This window comes from Lygodium microphyllum, chromosome 7 (assembly GCF_053477565.2).
Source record: "Lygodium microphyllum isolate KBCC chromosome 7, Lygodium_microphyllum_v1.1.10, whole genome shotgun sequence".
Lineage (NCBI taxonomy): Eukaryota > Viridiplantae > Streptophyta > Polypodiopsida > Schizaeales > Lygodiaceae > Lygodium > Lygodium microphyllum.
Window position 1 is genome coordinate 105,292,774 of NC_141141.1, and position 19,632 is coordinate 105,312,405.

The 19,632-nt window shown below is 40.6% G+C and overlaps 1 protein-coding gene across 3 annotated transcripts; it reads left to right on the forward strand.

Moving 5' to 3' along the window:
* The first annotated feature begins 5,103 nt into the window (after positions 1-5,103).
* On the forward strand, positions 5,104-9,223 carry LOC148033789 (shikimate O-hydroxycinnamoyltransferase-like). Of its 3 annotated transcripts, none has more exons than XM_087681778.1 (4): positions 5,104-5,361; positions 6,064-6,390; positions 6,476-6,759; positions 6,831-9,223. In XM_087681778.1, the coding sequence occupies exons 2-4, from the start codon at positions 6,135-6,137 to the stop codon at positions 8,190-8,192; spliced, it is 1,902 nt and encodes a 633-aa protein (XP_087537904.1). In that variant the 5' UTR covers positions 5,104-5,361; positions 6,064-6,134; the 3' UTR covers positions 8,193-9,223. The 3 variants fall into 3 exon arrangements, with proteins under 3 accessions (XP_087537904.1, XP_087537905.1, XP_087537906.1); XM_087681779.1 differs by lacking the exon at positions 5,104-5,361 and adding an exon at positions 5,413-5,965; XM_087681780.1 differs by lacking the exon at positions 5,104-5,361 and adding an exon at positions 5,413-5,866.
* Positions 9,224-19,632: the final 10,409 nt, after the last annotated feature.

Sequence of the window (19,632 nt, forward strand, 5' to 3'; positions counted from 1 at the left end):
GGCTAGACGCATACTCAGGTATGTGAAGTCCACATTGCAGTATGGACTATTTTATGAGACTGGGGTTCGGATACAGTTGCATGGATACACTGATGCTGATTGGGCTGGTAGTATTTCTGATAGACGATCTACTAGTGGATATGTGTTCTCTTTTGGGAGTGCTGCAGTCACTTGGAGCAGCAAGAAACAGCCTACAGTTGCCTTGTCGAGCACAGAGGCTGAGTACAGGGGTGCAGCAATGGCTGCATGTGAGATATCTTGGTTGCATAAGCTACTTTATGATATGCATCAGTCTACAGATGGGCCAGTTGTCATTTATTGTGACAACTTGAGTAGTATACACTTGGCAAATAACCCAGTCCATCATGCTAGAACAAAGCACATTGAGGTGCATTATCACTATGTGCGAGAGAGGGTTTTACTAGGTCTTATTGATCTAGTTTATGTCAGCACAGAGGATCAGGTAGCTGACATATTCACGAAGGCATTGGGCGCAGAGAAGCTGCGCAAGTTCAGAGACCTGCTTGGTGTACAAGAATTGGGATTGAGCTCGAGGGGGAGTGTTGAGATATCGAGCTCCACTCGTGATACGCCAAGGTGACCGTTGTGTATTTATGTCACCGACTTGTCAGTTGCAGACGCGGTTGGTACACCGCCCATGAATAATAGCTACATGATAGCTATCCTTATCTACTCTAGTTCGTGGCTCAGTTAGTATGCCACCTTAGTTAGTTGAGTTTGGTTTGAGACCCATTTATAGGGTTCTTCTATTTCTTTGTACCAGACTTCTTTTGGCTTACACAACTAAGAAGAGGAAAACTGTTTTCAGCCTCCACCCTTGTGTGTATTCCCCCATTCTGCAAGCAAGAAAGCTTCAAGTGAGACTCCCTCTTTCTCTCCCACAATCTTGACACTAGGTCTTATGGACATTTCAAAATAATTCACAAGATCAATGACAATGCATTTAAATTAGAACTACCCAAACATTGGAAGATCCATAATACTTTTCATATAAGTTTGCTACGACCTTTTAGAGGCCAATTACTTGTCCACCCTGTCTATGAAAATCCTCCTTTGTTAGAAGAAGAAACTGAAATCTTTGAACCTGAAACTATTCTAGACACTGACTTTATGACCACTAGAACTAGCCGTAGATATTCTAGATATCTGGTTAAGTTTAAAAATCATCCTCTTGAAGAGGCTCAATGGATGCACGCTTGCAACCTAAGTGCTTACCCCTCACTGCTCGCTCCACATTGAGCGAATAGCAATTGAGGAAAATTGCTATCCTACACTGGGGGTATGATGCTAGGAGGCATGCTCCACGGTAGATTTTGTGATTATATTTATTTGTAGGGGCTCGTACACAAGGTGGATTCCTTGTGCGAGAAGCTGACATGGACGCTTGTCCTTTTTGAGCGTCAGATTAATTTAGTGTGCACATGGGTGATTCCATAGCGGGTGATTCCGTAAAATACATATTAAATTAATAGACATTTACGAGTTTAGAGTGCGCACTCGAATTAAATTTAGGTTACGACACAGTTCCAACCTATTTAATTAATTTGTAGCTGAAGACTGCTAGGTATTCACTTTTGTTGGGTTTTATTTAATTATTTTCTAACAATTGTGAATGCTTCAATTGATATGTAGAGTAGGCGACGATGGCGTTGGGTAGCACCGGGTGATGACGTGAATCCAAATGCCTAGAAGAATTACTATTTTTAATGGGTGCATGCCTTATCACTAAAGGCGAGGCACCAATATTTATTCAAACATACTTATTTATTAAAGCACTTGACAAAAAAATTATTATCTTGTATGTGCATAGGCGCTCAGTTAAATATTTCATTATTTGACATTTGTATTTGGGCACATCCCGTGACTTTTGGACGCCCAAACACCTTACTCTATATTTGGGCAAAAGCAAAAGCATGTGATTTGTAAAGTGGGCTATTTTTGAGCTTGAGGATAAATAAATCTATAAATACATGCCTTGTGAAGTGCTCACACAAAGCATAGGAGGAGATTGCACCCAATTTGTCTTTTTTTCTTATGTCGTGCAAATTCCCTTTTGCTTTTATGAAGGTTTGTAGAGTTCTTTTGTTCTTGGGGACCTTCCGGCATTCGCTACACACGCATACAACATCTTATTTGCGCACCACATTATGCCTAGGAGGCTTGCTCGTGTTGTCGAACGGATGTGCCTACTCTCTCATATGTGGATTCCTCTAGTGTAGCACTTGTAGAGATTCAATATGGGACTTATGTCTAATGTTTTAATATTTTGGCAAAGTTGGAAGCATTATTGATTAAAAAAAGGCATTCTTCATGCATCCCACAACTTTGGGAGCATCATGAGTTCATGGAACTTTCATGCTTGCTTAAGATGCATCAATTACACCTTGGCATTATTGTATTTAGTGAAACATATATTTGTGCACATTCTTCTAATTTAGACGACTTAAATTATATTTTCTATTTCATTTCACTTTTTCTTTTATACAAGTTTCTTATTTATAAGTGATTTAAATATTTGGTAAACAGAAGTCTAGAAAGATCAAGGATTGCAACCATCTATGTAAAATAAACATGCAAGCATCACCACTACACAATGCCACGGATGCTCTTATGCTCATTAACGATGCCTTTTTGCACAAAAAAAACTTTTTAAAATCATACTTAGTTTTTTAGTATACATTTTCTTATGCTTTCTTTAAGCTTTGCTACATTCTACTTGTGGTAGCATTGTTGGAATGCACTTTCAGCTTTAAATCCTTCAATCCATCTACATTTGCCAATGCATGTACCTTTAGTTTGTGTACAATATGCTCTTTGCATTGTGTATTGAGAGAACGGTGACAATGTTTTCATTCAAAAGTGTATTATTCCTCACCTTGCAAATTTGTGCCTTGCTTTTCTTTGAAAACATTGAAGGTTGAAGTTCATGTATTAATGTGTGCAACACACCTTTGACAAGTAAGTTTTTACTCAACATAATTGCAAAGTGAGTGAGGTGTAGCCTTGTGAGCTTCATAATGATGCACACCGTGCGAAGCATGGTAGTATACTTGGGCCATTCTTATAATCGGAGATTTGTAAAGTTTATGGTTTCAAACATTTTTCTTTAGATTTTGAAGTTTCAAAATTTTTTTTGCAATTCATTTTGCATTAACCTTATTTTTGAACATTGCTACAACCTTCCCTAAAAGTAATGATTTTTGTCAAATGCCGGTGCTTGAATATACCTTGTTCGAGACTCACCCTAGACATGTTTGTAGTGGGCTTATATGATTTTTACCAATCCGTATGAAAGTGGTTGGATTTTTCTCTCAAAAACCATAGGTAAACAATTATAAAACCAACTTGGAAAATATATCTTCAAAACTTGCCTTAGGTAAGGGCAACATGATAACACCAATTCAACAAACATTTTATAACTTTTTGGATTATGATGAGCAGAATTATTATGAAATGTGTAACAATAAACTGTTGATATGAGTTGCAGGTTCATATGCCATGATGAAGCTACTTTGTGGTGGTGCACTTCTAGATCTACCATGGCTATTCGCACTAGTGGAGGAAGTGCATGAAAATATATTTTTAATTCCTTAAAACTAACCAACCACAAAAGTTTATGTAGACTTTTGTTGAATAAAAACTTTCCATGTGTATAAGTAACATCTTCCATTAGCCCTTTTTGTCTTTGAGGGGGTGTGAGGCTGGTAGAAGTTGTTGGGGTTCAAAAGAAAACCACCCTTTTGCTTTCAAACAAAAAGTACACATATTTGATAATGCCCCTTCCCTTTTTTATTTTCCCACTGAGCTTGAACCTAGCCTTCAAAGGGGCATAGACGAGACAACAGCATGTTGAAGAAAGTATAGTTCTCGAGTATTGTTTGCTCTTGTTCATGGAAGGTAGAGGCAATGCCCAATGAAGTGGAAGTCTGATATGGTCAATGCAGATATGAAAAAGGTTGGTGGGCTCAAGGCCCTTGGGCTTATCACATTCACCTTTACCAGGTGAAAATGCTAAACCTTTTTTTTTTTGGGGGGGGGGGGGGGTTGGGGAGTGAGGGAGAGGGGAGGTTGGGTGTTTTCAAGTGCGTGCAGAGGCCATTTGCTAGTTCTTCAGCTAGTCACATACTTCTACATAGACGACATGCTTGTGCCCCTCTTTCTTTGAGAGTCTCTAGCAAACTCAAACTTATTAGGGAATTAGATAAATTATTTGTTTGGGTTGGGGGGGGGGGAGGGGTTTAAGGATATGGTTTGACGGTGGCTTGTGGGAACCTAACACTGAGGCCATTTGCTAGTTCTTCAGCTAATCACATACTTCTACATAGGTGACATGCTTCTGGCATTGTGCCCCAGTCTCTAGTGAACTCAAACTTATTAGGGAATTAGGCCGGTTACACACCGGGCTATGGACGGACAGGAGGTACAAGTTGTCCGTTACGTCGTTTACACACTAAACTACACCCATGAAGTTCACGAAAAGGAGGTTGGCCCATTGGTAATGATTGAAGGGTGTGAGGGGATTGGTGGGGGTTCAATTCTTATCAGTCCCTTAGGTTACTTTTTGGAAAAAGGTGCTGTCGTCTTGTTCATGGGGTGCGCCCGAATTTCGGGACGGGGAAGATCCCCTGCCTAGAAGTGTCCGCCACCCGCAAAAATTGGGCCCAATGGCCTTTCGACACGTAGGGCAACGGACGGTTCTTTTTTCACCCTACGGTGTATATCCGGCCTTAGATAAATTATTTGTTTGGGTTTTGGGGGGGGGGGGGGGGGAGGGTTTTAAGGATATGGTTTGACGGTGGCTTGTGGGAACCTAACGCTGAGATCTTCTTTGTAAATGGCGTTTGGTAGCGGAACCAAAAACAACAACAAAGACACAACCAACACATCATCCGATTCCACATCAGCGCCACCTGCCAACCTCCTTTCTGCCTTCTGTTCTGTCTTCCCTTCCTTTCTTTCTCTCTCTTTCTTTCTGTCATGCCGTCTCCTGAGGGGCCTTATTATTAGCCGGTGGTGTGTGGTAGGTGGCCAGAGAGAGAGAGAGAGAGTGGATGACGAATCACGATGGCCGTGGCCGCCCCCCCCGAGTACTTGAAAAATGTAGGTCGCTCACGAAACAGTTATAATGCCGCCCCCCTCTTTCTTTTCTTCCTCATCAAGTCTCGCTGTATCCTTGCACAAAGATAGAGAGAGAGCGCGCGCTTTTCCCTTTCTTGACGTACATGCAGCCATCTCCAGCTTCCTTCCGTCACACAAATTGCCTGCTTACCACACCACTAACCGGTCTGGCCTTCTGATGCATGCTTCCTCGCCTCCTAGCTTACCCCCTCCTTTCAACAGGTAATGTACCTTACGATCAGTTTTTGGTTCATGTTTTGATGCTAATGTAAGGCATAACCTTTTCTAGGGCTTTAAGCATCCGTTGCTTGCCCTAGATGTTTGCCGTAGATTGCTTTCGGTGCAGAATGAGATGCCGTGGTAGCCGGTGGAAACTCTTGAGGGTATTCTCTTTCTCTTCAAATATCCGGAATGTGCCCTGGACATTTGCTGTAGATGCTCTCCTAGGGCAAGCTCAGGGAGTGAAACGGCATTACAGGACATTAGGAGCTCGAAAGCCAAGCTTCATTCGCACTCGTTAGCAGCCGTAGCATTTCAAGAAGCCATGCAGGCAACCATGCTTAGGGTGTTAGAGATCTTGGGGGCGATTCAATAGTATTACGGTTACTTGCAAGTGAAACTGAGCTTAGCATTACGAAGAAGCCATGCAGGCAATTGTACTTACTTCTTGATAGTGACCATTTGTGTGATTTTAGAGATTAGATCGCCGGTTTCAACATGAATACAGGTGGTAAATTCATTGCTGTTTACGTTAAGTTCCCTCAACTTCAAAACCTGAATCAGGAAGGAAGCTTGGTAGTCATAATTGGCAATGTGCACAAAATAAGTAATTATCTATCTGTGATCGATTAAGATGCCCTGCTTCAATCAACATTTTAGCCTATTGTTATAGCTTACATACGTTTCCGTTTCACTGATGGACAGATAGACAGCGCCATAAGTGTGATCAGATAGACAGCGCCATAAGTGTGATTCTGTGAGGTTCTTTATGTGCCATGAAGATCACCATCAGAAACTCCGTTCTGGTTCATCCGGCATCATCAACACCCCAGCATGTAATTTGGAATTCCAACATTGACCTTGTCATCCCTCGCATACATACGCCTAGCGTCTATTTTTACAAGCCCTCTGAAAACTCGAGCAGCCAGGATGGTGCAGGGCATATGTACAAGCTAGATCAAGACCCGACTTTCAGCAATGCTGATGGGCACCTAGAATCCAAAGTCGTTTCTAGATTCTCCACAGAGAAGGGTAAGGTCTTTGTTCGCAAAGAAATGTGGATGCTGGTTGTGCACTCTAAAGAAGAATATTAACTGTGATGACGTTCTGCAAACAGATGGCCAGCCTAGCTTTTTCTCATTTCAGCATCTCAAGGAAGCTTTGGCCAAGAGCCTAGTGCCATTCTACCCCATGGCAGGTAGGCTTAAGCACAGAGAAGGAGCCAAAGGAAGAGTTGATATCGATTGTAACGGTGAAGGTGTCCTCTTCAATGAAGCATATGCTGATGGAACCCTGAATGATTTTAGCAAAGATTTTGCTCCCTGCATGAAAATGAGGCAGCTCATTCCCTATATCGATTATACTCAAGATATCAGTACATATCCTCTTCTCATTTTGCAGGCAAGTTACCTCTAAACATTGATTGTGGTTCACCGTTTTCTGTCCCTTTTTTGACTTATCTTCCCCTGCAGATCACTTTTTTCACATGTGGAGGGGTATCCTTAGGGGTAGGTGTGCAGCACCATGTGGCTGATGGGATTGCAGCACTGCGCTTCATAAATTGTTGGGCCGATGTGGCCAAGGGTTTAGAACTAGATGTAAAGCCTTACATGGACAGAACACTTCTTAGAGCAAGAGATCCTCCAAAGCCAGTTTATGAGCATGTGGAATATCAGCCTGCCCCTTTATTGCTCAGGCAAAAATTGGACTGGCAACAAGAAAACAATGCTAAGAAGCGTCTTGCAGAGTCCTCTCAATTGCACATACATAAGAGTGTCATGCAGCAGGAGGGGAAAGTAAAACCCATTGCTGAGGGTTGGAGGTTGAAAGAAATGGATGAGGTGAAGGTGAAGAGCAAAGGGGAGGGTCTGATTGCTGTACATGGATACAAGGAGCTTAATAAAGGTGGACATTTTGCAGAGCATGGACGTAGGAAAGGGACACATGCTACACAGGATGGGAATGTGCATGTAAAAGAAGCATGTTGCGATATAGATGAGGGCACTGCACATGTGATACAAACACATTGTCCAGATGCCAATGGACCTGTGATTGCAGCTTATTGTGGAGAGAGTAACAGTAGAGAAACACACGATGCAGAGAATGGGAATGGACGTGCGAAAGAGAAGCATAAGGAGCTTAAGAAACTAAGGACGAATGCTGTGGAGGAGGACGTGGAGGAAACGGTAACAGAGATGTTTGTGTTCACGAAGGAGCAGCTGCAGACCTTAAAGGAGATAGTGGCGCTCGAGGTGCAGGCGAATGAGCGTCCATTCAGCACGTATGAGGTGCTGTCAGCACATGTGTGGCAATGTGTCTGCAATGCAAGGGATCTGCAAGATGCCCAGCTGACAAAGTTGTACATAGCCACAGATGGCAGGGGAAGGTTAGAGCCAAAGCTACCCAAGGACTACTTTGGCAATGCCATCTTCACTGCCACTCCAATAGAGCATGTGGGCCACATGAGGTGTGTGCCGTTGGCAGAGGTGGCAAGGTGCATAAGGAGCACACTGCACCGCATGGGGGATGAGTACCTGCGCTCGGCGCTGGACTACCTGGAGCTGCAGCCTGACCTGGCAGCCATGGCACGTGGTGCCCACACCTTCAAGTCTCCCAACCTGGGCATCACCAGCTGGGTGCGCCTCCCCATCTATGCTGCCGACTTTGGCTGGGGCCCTCCCCTATTCATGGGCCCTGCAGGGGTACCTTTTGAGGGTCTGGCCTACCTCCTGCCTGGCCCGCCTGGGGACTCCAGCCTGCGCCTCAGCATTGCCCTTGCTGCCCCTCACATGTGCCGTTTTCGAGAGCTTGTGTACCGATGCCTTGCTCATTGATATACTTCAGGGGCTTGTGTGTATCGACTCCTTGCTCATCATTGATTGGGTTTCAAGGTCTAGCTTATATAGATTCCTTGCTTCTTGATTCAGTCTCAAGAGCTTGTGTGTCGGCTGCCTGCAGCTCGTGCATCATCGCCTTGATGATGGGCTCAGTGTAGGAGCTTGGTAGGTTATCGATTCCTTGGTCAATTGATTCAGTCTCAAGAGCTCGTAGGCTACTGGTTCAGTTTCTACTGAATAATTAATCAGATCGAAGGGAGCCCTATCTTGGAAAAGAACCAAAAAGAAATAATTATGGCTTTGTATATGAGTTTACTCGTTTAACATACAAATATGCGTCATGAAAGTTGAGACATTCCAACGGTGGTTGCCACTGGCCAGTAGTAGTTCGCTGCATGACACTCGTGAGTCGTCTCTTTTGCTCTTTTGTCTCTCTTGTGCAGGTGGCCACAGGGCAGGCGGGCGCGTGGTATGAGCATGCTCTTCAAGTGCCACTTGTCGTTTGTTGGAAAGCTTTGTCTCATGAAGCCGTGTTACGACTTTGCGACGTGTACGTGAAGTCACGTGCCATCGAACCCTCTCTACACAAACAGCCACAATGTACAACATTCATTATTTTATGTAGCCTGCATACTGAGAGCCTCGTCTCACGCCCAAGGGCTTATGGTAACAGCGGGGTTTGGGTAATGGCAGATAACTTATGGCGGTTCCCACTAGATGAAGGAAGGTTTGTTTACAAGTGGGCAAACACATCCATCATGAATTTGGGGATCTTAGGCAAACACATCCATCCAGCTCTTTGTTAGCACTACCTATTTGGCAAAGGTTAACCAGGGGGAATTGAGGGTTAAAGAAACCCTACTCGCTACTTGCAATGAGTGTGACCGTGAGATTGTGGGGGAGTGGGGGCTCATTGCCCCCATTAAGTGTGACCAGGTCCTACGTATACCATGTATTTGCAATCCCCAACACACGATTGAAATGAAAAATTGAGTAAAAAGGGAGTGACAATAATAGGGCCTCCCATACTTTGACTAGGTTATGACCCCACCTACCTATGCTAGTAAGGAGAGAGAGGGGTTATTTGAGGTGAGAGTTGTATATATATATATATATATATATATATATAGAGAGAGAGAGAGAGAGAGAGAGAGAGAGAGAGAGAGAGACACACACACACACAAGGCTGTTGGGGAGGAGAAAATATGATTTCCACTAATCAACAATTGCCTTGCCTTTGGACTTAAGCAAGTTTATGGAGTACTAGCTTTTTTAGAGGATACTCCATGAGTTCTCTCTAAAGTTATAATTCAAAGTAAAGAATGGTTGAATAAACTATCCCACATGTCTATTAACCTTGACTATGAGAACTTGTGCAAGTATAAACTACTTTGGCACGGTGGCTTTAACTCATTATTTGCAACCCTTTTCTTCTCTCTTTTGAGATATGACCTATGTAGCCCTACAACCCACCACCCTCCAATATAATAGTCTGGGAGCAAGCCATAGCTAATTTGGAACCCTCTCTATATCCGGACTCATGATTATGATGCTCAATGCTAATCACACTAGGCTCACACCCTTTAGATGACTATAAGTATTTTCTTGGAATGTTTTCTTCTTACACATTTAATATTATATGGCTTTTTGGGTCTCATATGTGGTAATGGCAAATCTTACAAGATATATAGAAATAGTGGCTAAGAAATCTCAAACCATTTTGGTTAATCTAGCTAAGACTATAGAAATAGTTGGAAGCATCTTAAGGAGAACCAAACTTTCAATCCATGTAAAGAAAGTAATTGTTGCTTGAAAGGTCTAGTTGTGAATTTATCCCTTCTAGAAACTCTAGATAGGCCAAATCTATATGCTTACAAGGTGGAGCTTGTTTAATGGGCAACCATCAAAAGGACCTTCGTACAAGGTGGAATCTTTTTAATAGGCAAAAGGAGCTTCATAATTAGGCATTACAAAATTTGACTCAATCATTACTTGAGCACAATAAGGAAACCAAGATGGAAATTTATATTTGGAGGATCATGTCCATCATAGTTTCGAGCCTCCAAATATAAATTTCCATATTGGTTTACTTTTTGTGCTCAAGTAATGGTCGAGCTGAACTTTGTAATGCATGAAGCTCCTTTTGCCTATTAAATAGATTCCACCATGTAAAGTGTATAGGGTATGCAGGTCCTTTTGATGGTTGCCTATTAAACAAACTCCACCTTGTAAGCATATAGAATACCTTGCATAGGTTATACAATTGCTACTAATGAACCTAAAGTGGTAAGCTTTGATGTTCACATGACCAAACTTTCAATTCTAAAACCGATGGCAATCCACTCATTTTCATGATGTTTGCTTCATTTTTCATGATTGTGATTAAGGTTTTTCCTTTTCCACTTATTTAATAGTAATTTGTGTTATAATGTGTTTACTATTATGGGGCTCCTCTTACAATAAGTTTTGATTGATTGGACTCCTTAGCTCTTTATTGTAGCAAAATAATCCATAAGCTTATAAGAAATAACGTCTTATATCCAAACTATTTGTAACGTGGCACTGCATGACAACTCATTGGTTCTAACTAGTGTAATTATAGAAGATGGCATGTAATTCCAATAGACATGTATAAGTTCTTAACATGGAGATATAGAAGGGAATTGGAAACACTCATTGGAGACAATGACAATAGGGTAAAGCAAGAATGTAAGCTATGATGGAGCAATGAAAAATCTTACAACTATACTATTTAAGATAAAGAAAGAGAAAATAATATTAGACACAAATACTTGATCCCAAACTAGACTAGGGTAAGGTGTGTACAAGTGCAAGGGTAAAAACCTTTTAAGAAGGGAAAAAATTCATGTAGTTTTGGGTGTGTTAACATATCACTACCATAAAATATTAGCAAATCCTTTCTAGCACTGATGATTTGAACAAGTACATGGATATGGTAGATTAAGATATGGTAAGATATTTCAATCTTTGTAGAAAGCTTCAAATTTCTCATGAGCAAACAACTTTGTAAATAGATATGCCAACTTATCCTTTGTAGGCACATTGTTTAAGAAGCTCACTTGTTGAGAATCTCTTTCATATGTGATAATGATAATATATCTTAATGTGTTTTATGCAAGCATGAAAGACATGATTCTTTGCAATTACCAAAGCATTATAACTATTAACATAGGGAGTGATTGGGGATAATTGATCAACACCAAAATTAGTGATGAATTGTCTAAACAACACGTATCCAACTACCATTAAGTATATTTTCAAAGAATGGTGTAGTTACATGTGGTATGTAACTCCTTAAGACCTTGTTCATTGCACTCATCATATGCACCATAGAGTTTGTTGCACCCTAAGGAAGAGTACACATCTGTACTAATCCCAAGGGTGGCCTCATGGTACTCATATTCTTGCTCTCTATTGCTAATTAGAATTGTTTATACCTTGAGTATAAATCCTCTAAAGAATAAATCGCTCTACCTGTGAATGCCTCAGTAAACTCATGGACTACATGATCTATACCAACGTTTTTGATTGCCACTTTGTTGATTGGCTACATGTCTTGGATAAATCTCAATGCACCATTCTTCTTGGGCATAACAAACCATCTATTTGAGTACAAAGTTGATGATGGCTCCAAAATCTTCATTCATATCTTCTCATTTAGAAACTCTATTAGTTCAGGAAAATAAGGCACGTAGCATGGGAATTGGCCTCAAATTCCATAAAATATGTGGAATGGTAAATATCACCATTGGAGACACTACATTCAGATCCACATAGCTTATTTCAATTGGTTGAAATGCAAAAGCCTTTCCATGTCTGGATAACATATGACCAAAACATTCCCTTTTTGTAGGCAAAAGAAATGCATTATAGCCAATTTTCAACTCTTTTAGTGTTTCACCAATAAACTTATACCAATGCCCTTTGGATCTCTTAAACTTGGTTGCCTAAATACTAACTTCCATTGGTGTCAGCAAGTGGCAATGCCATAGTAATCGGCTTGATCTTTTTGTCTATATTCCTATACTTTATTTCCACCATTGCATTGGTCTATTCATTTAGCCATAAAACTTCTTGCTGAGAAAACTTTTCTATGACTTGGAATATGTCTTAAGAGCAAACATGTAGTACATTGTTTTTAGCCATATCTTCAGAATTTATCATTATTGAAAATTTAGCCACAGTGTCTACAAAAACCAACCCTTCATATAGGCTTGAAATGCCTTGATTTGCATCCACTAAACCATACTTTTCAGCTCCTTTTTAGATTTACAAATGTACACTCTTTTAACCTTGCACATGGAATCCATTCTCTTAAAACATTTGGAACTATTTATTGTAAACTTAGTAAAACCACCAAGAAATACCTCTTTTTTCCTACTAGGAGGCAAGCGCTTCCTCCAAGCAGCACTAATGTAGCCTCACATTATGGTAGTGCTACCTACTGAAAATCAAGTTTCTTAAATTCCTTTGCATTTGGAGGCAACGAATAATCCCTCAACGTGCCTCTATTTCTCGGGTTATATATATATATATATATATATAGCTCCTTTTCCATCTTGACTCTTGACTCTAGCATAGGTCGATTTGTCACCTAACACATTTATCTTTATGTGAATAGTTGTGATATATGGTTGTCCCAAAGTCATTGGATGATAAGAAGAACTGTCATGCACACGGTCATGTACAGAAAAATGCTACTCTTCTGCATTACCAATGGTTATCTTAACATTTGAATATATTGCATAAACATCTCCCAAGGAGTTGTTTGTTGCCTCCATTCTCCAACCATAATTAATGTCGACTAGCTAAGCACCATTTTTATATAAACACCCGTCAATTACATTAATCTCTAATCCATGGTCAAGTAATGCAATACATGGAGTCTTAACCTCCCAAACCTTAACTGTGACTTTGTTGTTGCTTGAACCCAATGGTTTTGAGTATAATGACCTCTAGGGATAAATCATGAAGTCTCATCATCACTGTGTTGTATCTACTTGACTTTTCTTTAAGTAGTGCTACAAATAATTGAATTTTCAACAAATACATTAGCATTTTTATCATGAGCTAGCTTATTTATAGCATCACTCCTTTTTAAATCGGCAAATGTGTTTCCTCCCCAATAGTGAATTGAATTCACCTTGCTATTGAGAATACAATCTTCAAGTCCTTGCAGTATTTTAATCTCTTTCTCTTATCCTCCACAATGACATATGTATTTTGCAACTTCTCTAGATAAACATAAAGTGAGAAGGAATCAATCCAACAAGCCCACAAGGTGTACTCGATGTAGTTCTAGCTTTCGACTAGGCACGACAATCTAGGTTAGATTAGCACCAAAGGGCACCATCTTTTGAGGCCACCTCTATCCCCAACGATGATGCATCCCGCATGCTGCATTCATCTCAGCTATTGCAAAGGTGTTGTTTGTACTCCACTCCTAGGAATGTAAGTGAATTTGCACTCCCACTAATTGCTCCTACTACTCCATTGAAGCTAACAAGTCATCTCTTTGCTTCTGCTCCTACTACTCCATTGATAAAAAAAAACTTGAATGTCACCATAGCCATAATCAAGGAGATAAATTGGTCCAAGCTTACATGGCCAAGTTCACAATCCTAGTTTGAGTAGAATTGACCAAAACACCCAACCACGAGATGAAATGTTAAATACTTATGTATATCCAATGCTTCAATAAGTCGATTTTGAAAGCTTTTGCATATGATGACTTATTTAGCAATAACATAGATCCCTTTTACAAGAAAGCCCTTAGATTGGAACAATTTTTGTCAAAGGAAAAAAAGGAAAGAAATGCATAAAGTTGGCCCAAAAAAACCATGATGATGCCATTAGTGATCTGGATTCCAATTTGAATCTAGAGGCAAAAACTAGGAGTGATGAAGCTAAATCTGAGGATGAGGAGAAAAATCCTAGCAAGTTCAAAAAGAAAGAACAAGGTAAGAAACCCTCCGAGAGCACTCAAAACAATGAGGTAAAAAATCGATGGTGCACACAATGCAATAATCTAGGCCATGTACAGGGTGAATGTGGCCTAAATCAACAGTGGTTTAGTATTTGTAATATGGCCACTCATTATACTAAATACTACTAGTATAATGGTCACTACTAGATGGTCCACCCTAGAGGATGGCAAGGTAATGGTGCACCCTAATTTTGGCCAATGGAATTAAATAACCGATGAGTCACACATGCCCACAGTAGCTTACCCAAATCAAGAGTACCAAAAACCCGATGATGGTTGTGGCATGCATGGTGGGGGAGGAAGAGGCCAATGAAAATTTTGCACATTTTTTAAACATTGTTTTTTCTATATGTAAGAAGGACACTAGAGATCAGAGTGTCCTGAAGCTTAGGTATATGATGCCTAGAAATGGCAAGGGCAAGGCCCAACAACCATGCTCAGAGCCAACACAGTAGAAATCAAGGAGCTAGTCGAGCCAGATATCAACATAGTAACCTAGTATGGAAAAAATTATACAGAAGTAGCATTAAAACCCACTAGTCCTTTGTGGGCAAAACAAGAGAAATTCTGCCACCAAGTGGTAGGATAGATGAACCAACTATGATGAAATATACACCATCAAGATTTGGTTCGAATTTCAACATGGATGAGGGTCAGGAAGCTCATGTGTGGGAAAAACTCCTCCACAACAAAATGATGGTTGGGATGATAAATCCTAGAAAGTATGGAAATACAACTACATTGGGATGAACTATCTGTTGTCTCCTTGGCAGTGGGATGCACAAACCCCCGCCAGTTTAAAGAAAACTGGGTGTGAAGATAAATTCGCACTTGAGTTCAACATGGAATCAACAAAACGAGAGAATGGCCATAGGCCCAAAGGTTTTGAAGTCAAAGCTACATTAGGAGAATGGATGGGAAATACCAACCTAGAAGTAAGAAAAAAACAAGCAAGTTGCGAGGAAGAATCTGCAACCCTGTGGAGTTAAGCATCCATGTGTTCATCTTGGAATTGACAAGGTAAAAATCAAGAGGTTTACCTTGGTAGGCAGAAGAGTCATACACTAGAAGTTCATCTTGGTAAGGAGAAGGAAAAGGATCCAAAAGATAACCTTAGACAAAAACATGCTAACACCTCAGAAGCTAATCCTAGAGACATTAGGAGCCAGAAATCTGATTATGATTCTATAGAAGTGGAAGGGAATATGCCATGAGATTTGGCTGTTTCAGATCCATCCAAAGAACCAATTGGGTGGGGGACCACTTAATATCATTGTTCCATTAGGAGACCTTTTAAATCTTGTACCAACTTTCAAGGAACACCTCTTGAAGATGATCCAACTAAATTAACTAGTGCTATCAAAGCCTGAAGTCACAACTATGAATGCAAACACTGTGAAGGTCATAGTTAGGAGAATCTAGCAAGAGCAAGTATTGCCATACCCATTGTTTGATTTGACAATTTTGGTAATCCTTGTTCAATGTAAGGACCAAATCATCTAAAAGATCCTGCTTAACAATGGATCCGGTGTCAACATCATCACCTTGAGAACTTGGAAGGAATTGGAATTGATGGATTGTAAACTAGTCACATTCTTGGTAAGAATGGAAAATAAGCAAAGGATGAGACTGCTTGGTATCAAACATTGTGCTTTTGGAAATTGTTACAATTTACTTCTTGGTTTCTTTAGTTGCTTTGAATATGGAGCATGTAGGCAAAGATTACTACCTATTATTGGGAAGGCCTTGGCTTCACCAAAAGCAAGAGTAACCCGTAATTGGGATAAAGACAAACTCACTATTCGCAAAAATCAATATAAAGTGACCATGTTCTTAAAAAATGTTGCTCCCCCATCGCAACAATGCAGACTCATTGTGGTAGAGATAGTCAACATGGTGGAAGGATTGAGTGATGATGAGGAAGAGGAGTTTCTAAAGGCCAATGTAGATTTATAGCCATGGTGCCTAGTTAATGTAAACCCCCAATGATGGAGAAGGAGGCTTAGACAAGTTCCAGAAACTAGAATTTGGACTCCATGAAAGCTGATGACAACATTGAAGAGATTGGTTAGGCTAAGATAACATAAGTACTGAGACAAGAGAGAGAATTTAAAGCTCAAATGTACAAGGTCACAAGAGTGGAGGATGAATTAGATACAATGTTTTTGGGTCTAGAGAAGACCAAACCAATGAAAATCAATGCTCAACTGGAGCTAGGATTTTGAGAGAAACTCATCAAGGAAGAGCTTGTCACTACCATCAACGGCAATGAGGATGTGTTGCCAAAGGATCTAGCTATGGACTTCTTCAACTTCTCTACTAGTACTAGCTTTGTAGATCCAAAACGGCAGATGATGGTAGAGCACTAGAACAATGGAACCCCAAGCTAGAGGACTAGATTCAAGTCCTGCAATAGGTAGTTCTGAACTTGAATCAATACTAGAAGATAGAGCCCAATATTCTCTAGTAGTGCATTCCAAAGGAATAGCAATAGAGAGTAGCTCGGGAAATGAAGAAGGCTAGCATTCCTTATCTCGGCTAGAATTTAGCCCCAGGAAATGAAGAAGGTTGGCATTCACCATCTTGGTCATGATCTAGTAGACCCATGCCCTCCACCAAAATGCCTCTGAAGTGCACGTCTTCAACTAGAGACCGAGCCAAGAAGGATCCACACCCAGATCAAGGAGAAGAATCCCCAAATCTTGATGATCCAAGCAAGGATTAGTGAGGCAGAGATCCTAACGATGATAATCCACTCTCTAAAGAATCAAGGAGAAGAATCCTAAAAACTAGCAAGGATCAGGGAGGTGGAGATCCTAACCCTGATGATCCACTCTCTCAAGATCCCTACACTCCCACCCAAGACATCATGAAGTTGGCCAATATTAAGAATCACTTGAAAAATTTGGAAGCCCTATCCTTGAAGCATTGGCATCACATCCATGTGCTCTTAAGTGCTAGCTCCATGCACAAACGTGAATTGCATGGCATGCAGGCTCGTCTCACAAGAATCACATTGGAAAAAGACTAGCTCCAACACCAAATTTGACCAGGTGCAATCTACTTGGAAAAGCTCATAGTTGAGCTCATCTTCCACACTGTGCCACAAGCTCCCTTGTGGACCTGAATGGATCTTTGGCTATATAGCAACACTAGTTGCAATATACGGTGCTCCCTCCCCGATGACACCAACCACCCACACTAGCAGCACTTTGCCTTTGGCCTCCACCAAATCCCAACCCAATCCACCCCTCATTTACACCCATTCCTCCTCCGGGTCTAGCACTCATTGCCCCACATCCAAACCAAGACTGAATCTAGCAAGACAATGCACCCGCTATCGAGGATGAAGGCAACATCAATGACTGATTCTGTGGGTTCGAGTCCACCATGCTTGTCAGTGTTAAAGTGGCCATATTTAGCAGTGTTTAAAGTAGGTGGCTAGTGGTGCATTATTGTGTAGATAGGTGTAGTAGTAGTTATGACCATCATCACAACACATGGGTGGAGAGAATATTGCAGTTGGCATTAGGCTACATAATGGAGAGACTCACCCAAGCCAAGGTTAAACTATTGGTTCAACTATTCATTCATCTTCCAAAGCTTATTTGTGTATTTTCCATGCACCCATTAGGTCTTTCAACCAATCAACACTTTGAGTGCTACAACAATAGCAAAGTTGTTTCCCTTTTGTATTTCCTGAGATACAAGTATTGGTAGTAGTACTGCTAAGTCCCTTTTGTATTACTATTAGTTTCTAAGTCTATGAGATGATGTTGTTACTTTAGTGATTGCCATGGTGTATTTAGTTGCTATTAGTCCCAGCTTTATTGAGACTATTTTACTTGTTTTATATATCAATATATACTTGGGAGTTTTTTTTGTGTACTTCATCTATGCCTTTATTTACCTTGATTGTGCCACAACCTCCCTTGTGTATCCAAATGGACCTTTGGCTATAACAACACCAACTGTAGTATACCCCACTCCCTCTGCTATGACCCAAACCACCCGAACTAGCAACATCCTGCTTTTGGCCTCGCGACCAAACCCCAACCCACCCCACCCCTCACTTCCACCCATTCCTCCTCTAGGTCTAGCACTCATGTCCCCACATCCAGACTAGGACTGAATCTAGCAAGATGATGAGCCCACTACCAAGGACTGGCATAAGTGATTTAACTCTGTGGGTCTGAGTCCACCATGCATCCTAGTGTTAAAGGTGGTGGTAGTTAGCAGTGTAAAGTAGCTGGCCAGTGACACATTAATGTGTAGATAGGTACAATAGCAATTATGACCATTGGCACAACACATGGGCAAAGAGAATATCATAGCTGGTAGTATGCTACATAGAGGAGAGACCCATCCAAGCCAAGGGTTAGACTATTGGTTCAACTTTGCACATATAGTGATCTAGAAAGTTAGAAGAATCACAATTAGATTCATAAATAAGCATTGATAGTTATTCAGATATTCCATAACCTTCCAACATTAGGGGGACTAAAAGAGACTTATTGAAAAATGCAAGGACAAAGACTTTGAGTTGAAAAGCTAAAAGTAAGCGTAGGATCTCCCAAAATGAATCACAAAAAGAAGGGGAATGGAATAATTGTAATGCTTGGTGCTAAAAGCTGAAGTGAGGCAAAAAAATGTGTTACCAAGGCATAAAGGCTAAACTTGCAAGAGTGGGAGAAACACCCAAATGTGTGTACATGAGCAAAGGTCTCATCAAGGAAGACAAAGCTAATCTTTTCTACCTTCTTGAGAAGTGCATGGAGTTAAAATGAGTTCCATTGCTCATTCTCACTTATACTATTGCCACAAACCTAGATTCCAAGCTAATAAAAAAAAGGCCTTACTCATTGAATCTTAGATATGTGCATTAGGTTAGAGAAGAGCTTGATAAGCTCTTGAAGATTGGAGTCATCTACAGAATGGAGCATATGAACTAGATATCCTCCATTGTTATGGTACTTAAGAAAAATGCTAAAATTTGATTATAATTAAACCATAAAAAGGTGAACTACAAAGAGATATCATTACCCATTGCTATCCACAGAATACATGATCAAATGAGTGGTAGGCAAGGAAGGATATGGCCCCTTGGAAAGCTTTTTAAGTTATAACCAAGTGAAAGTCCATCTTGATGATAGGCACATGATAACATTTTTCCACTAAATGGGAGGTATTTGTATAAATTATCATCCCTTTTGACATGAGCAATGTACAATGACCTTCCAACACTTGTGTGTGCCAACTTCGGGGACATGCTAAGGAAATGGCTTGAGGTATTTGTAATTGAACTTTGTGCCAATTTTAATTGGGAAGATCACTTAGAGAAATTATTGAAAGGTTTCAATAGTACCAACTCCTATTGAATCCCTTGAAATGTGGGATCTAGAGAGAGCATGGGCCATGCAATTTCCAAGA

Coding starts and splice junctions, on each gene's coding strand:
- LOC148033789 (XM_087681778.1), top strand. CDS start 6,135: ATGAAGATCACCATCAGAAACTCCGTTCTGGTTCATCCGGCATCATCA. Junction 6,391..6,475: donor TAGATTCTCCACAGAGAAGG/GTAAGGTCTTTG, acceptor TTCTGCAAACAG/ATGGCCAGCCTAGCTTTTTC. Junction 6,760..6,830: donor ATCCTCTTCTCATTTTGCAG/GCAAGTTACCTC, acceptor CTTCCCCTGCAG/ATCACTTTTTTCACATGTGG.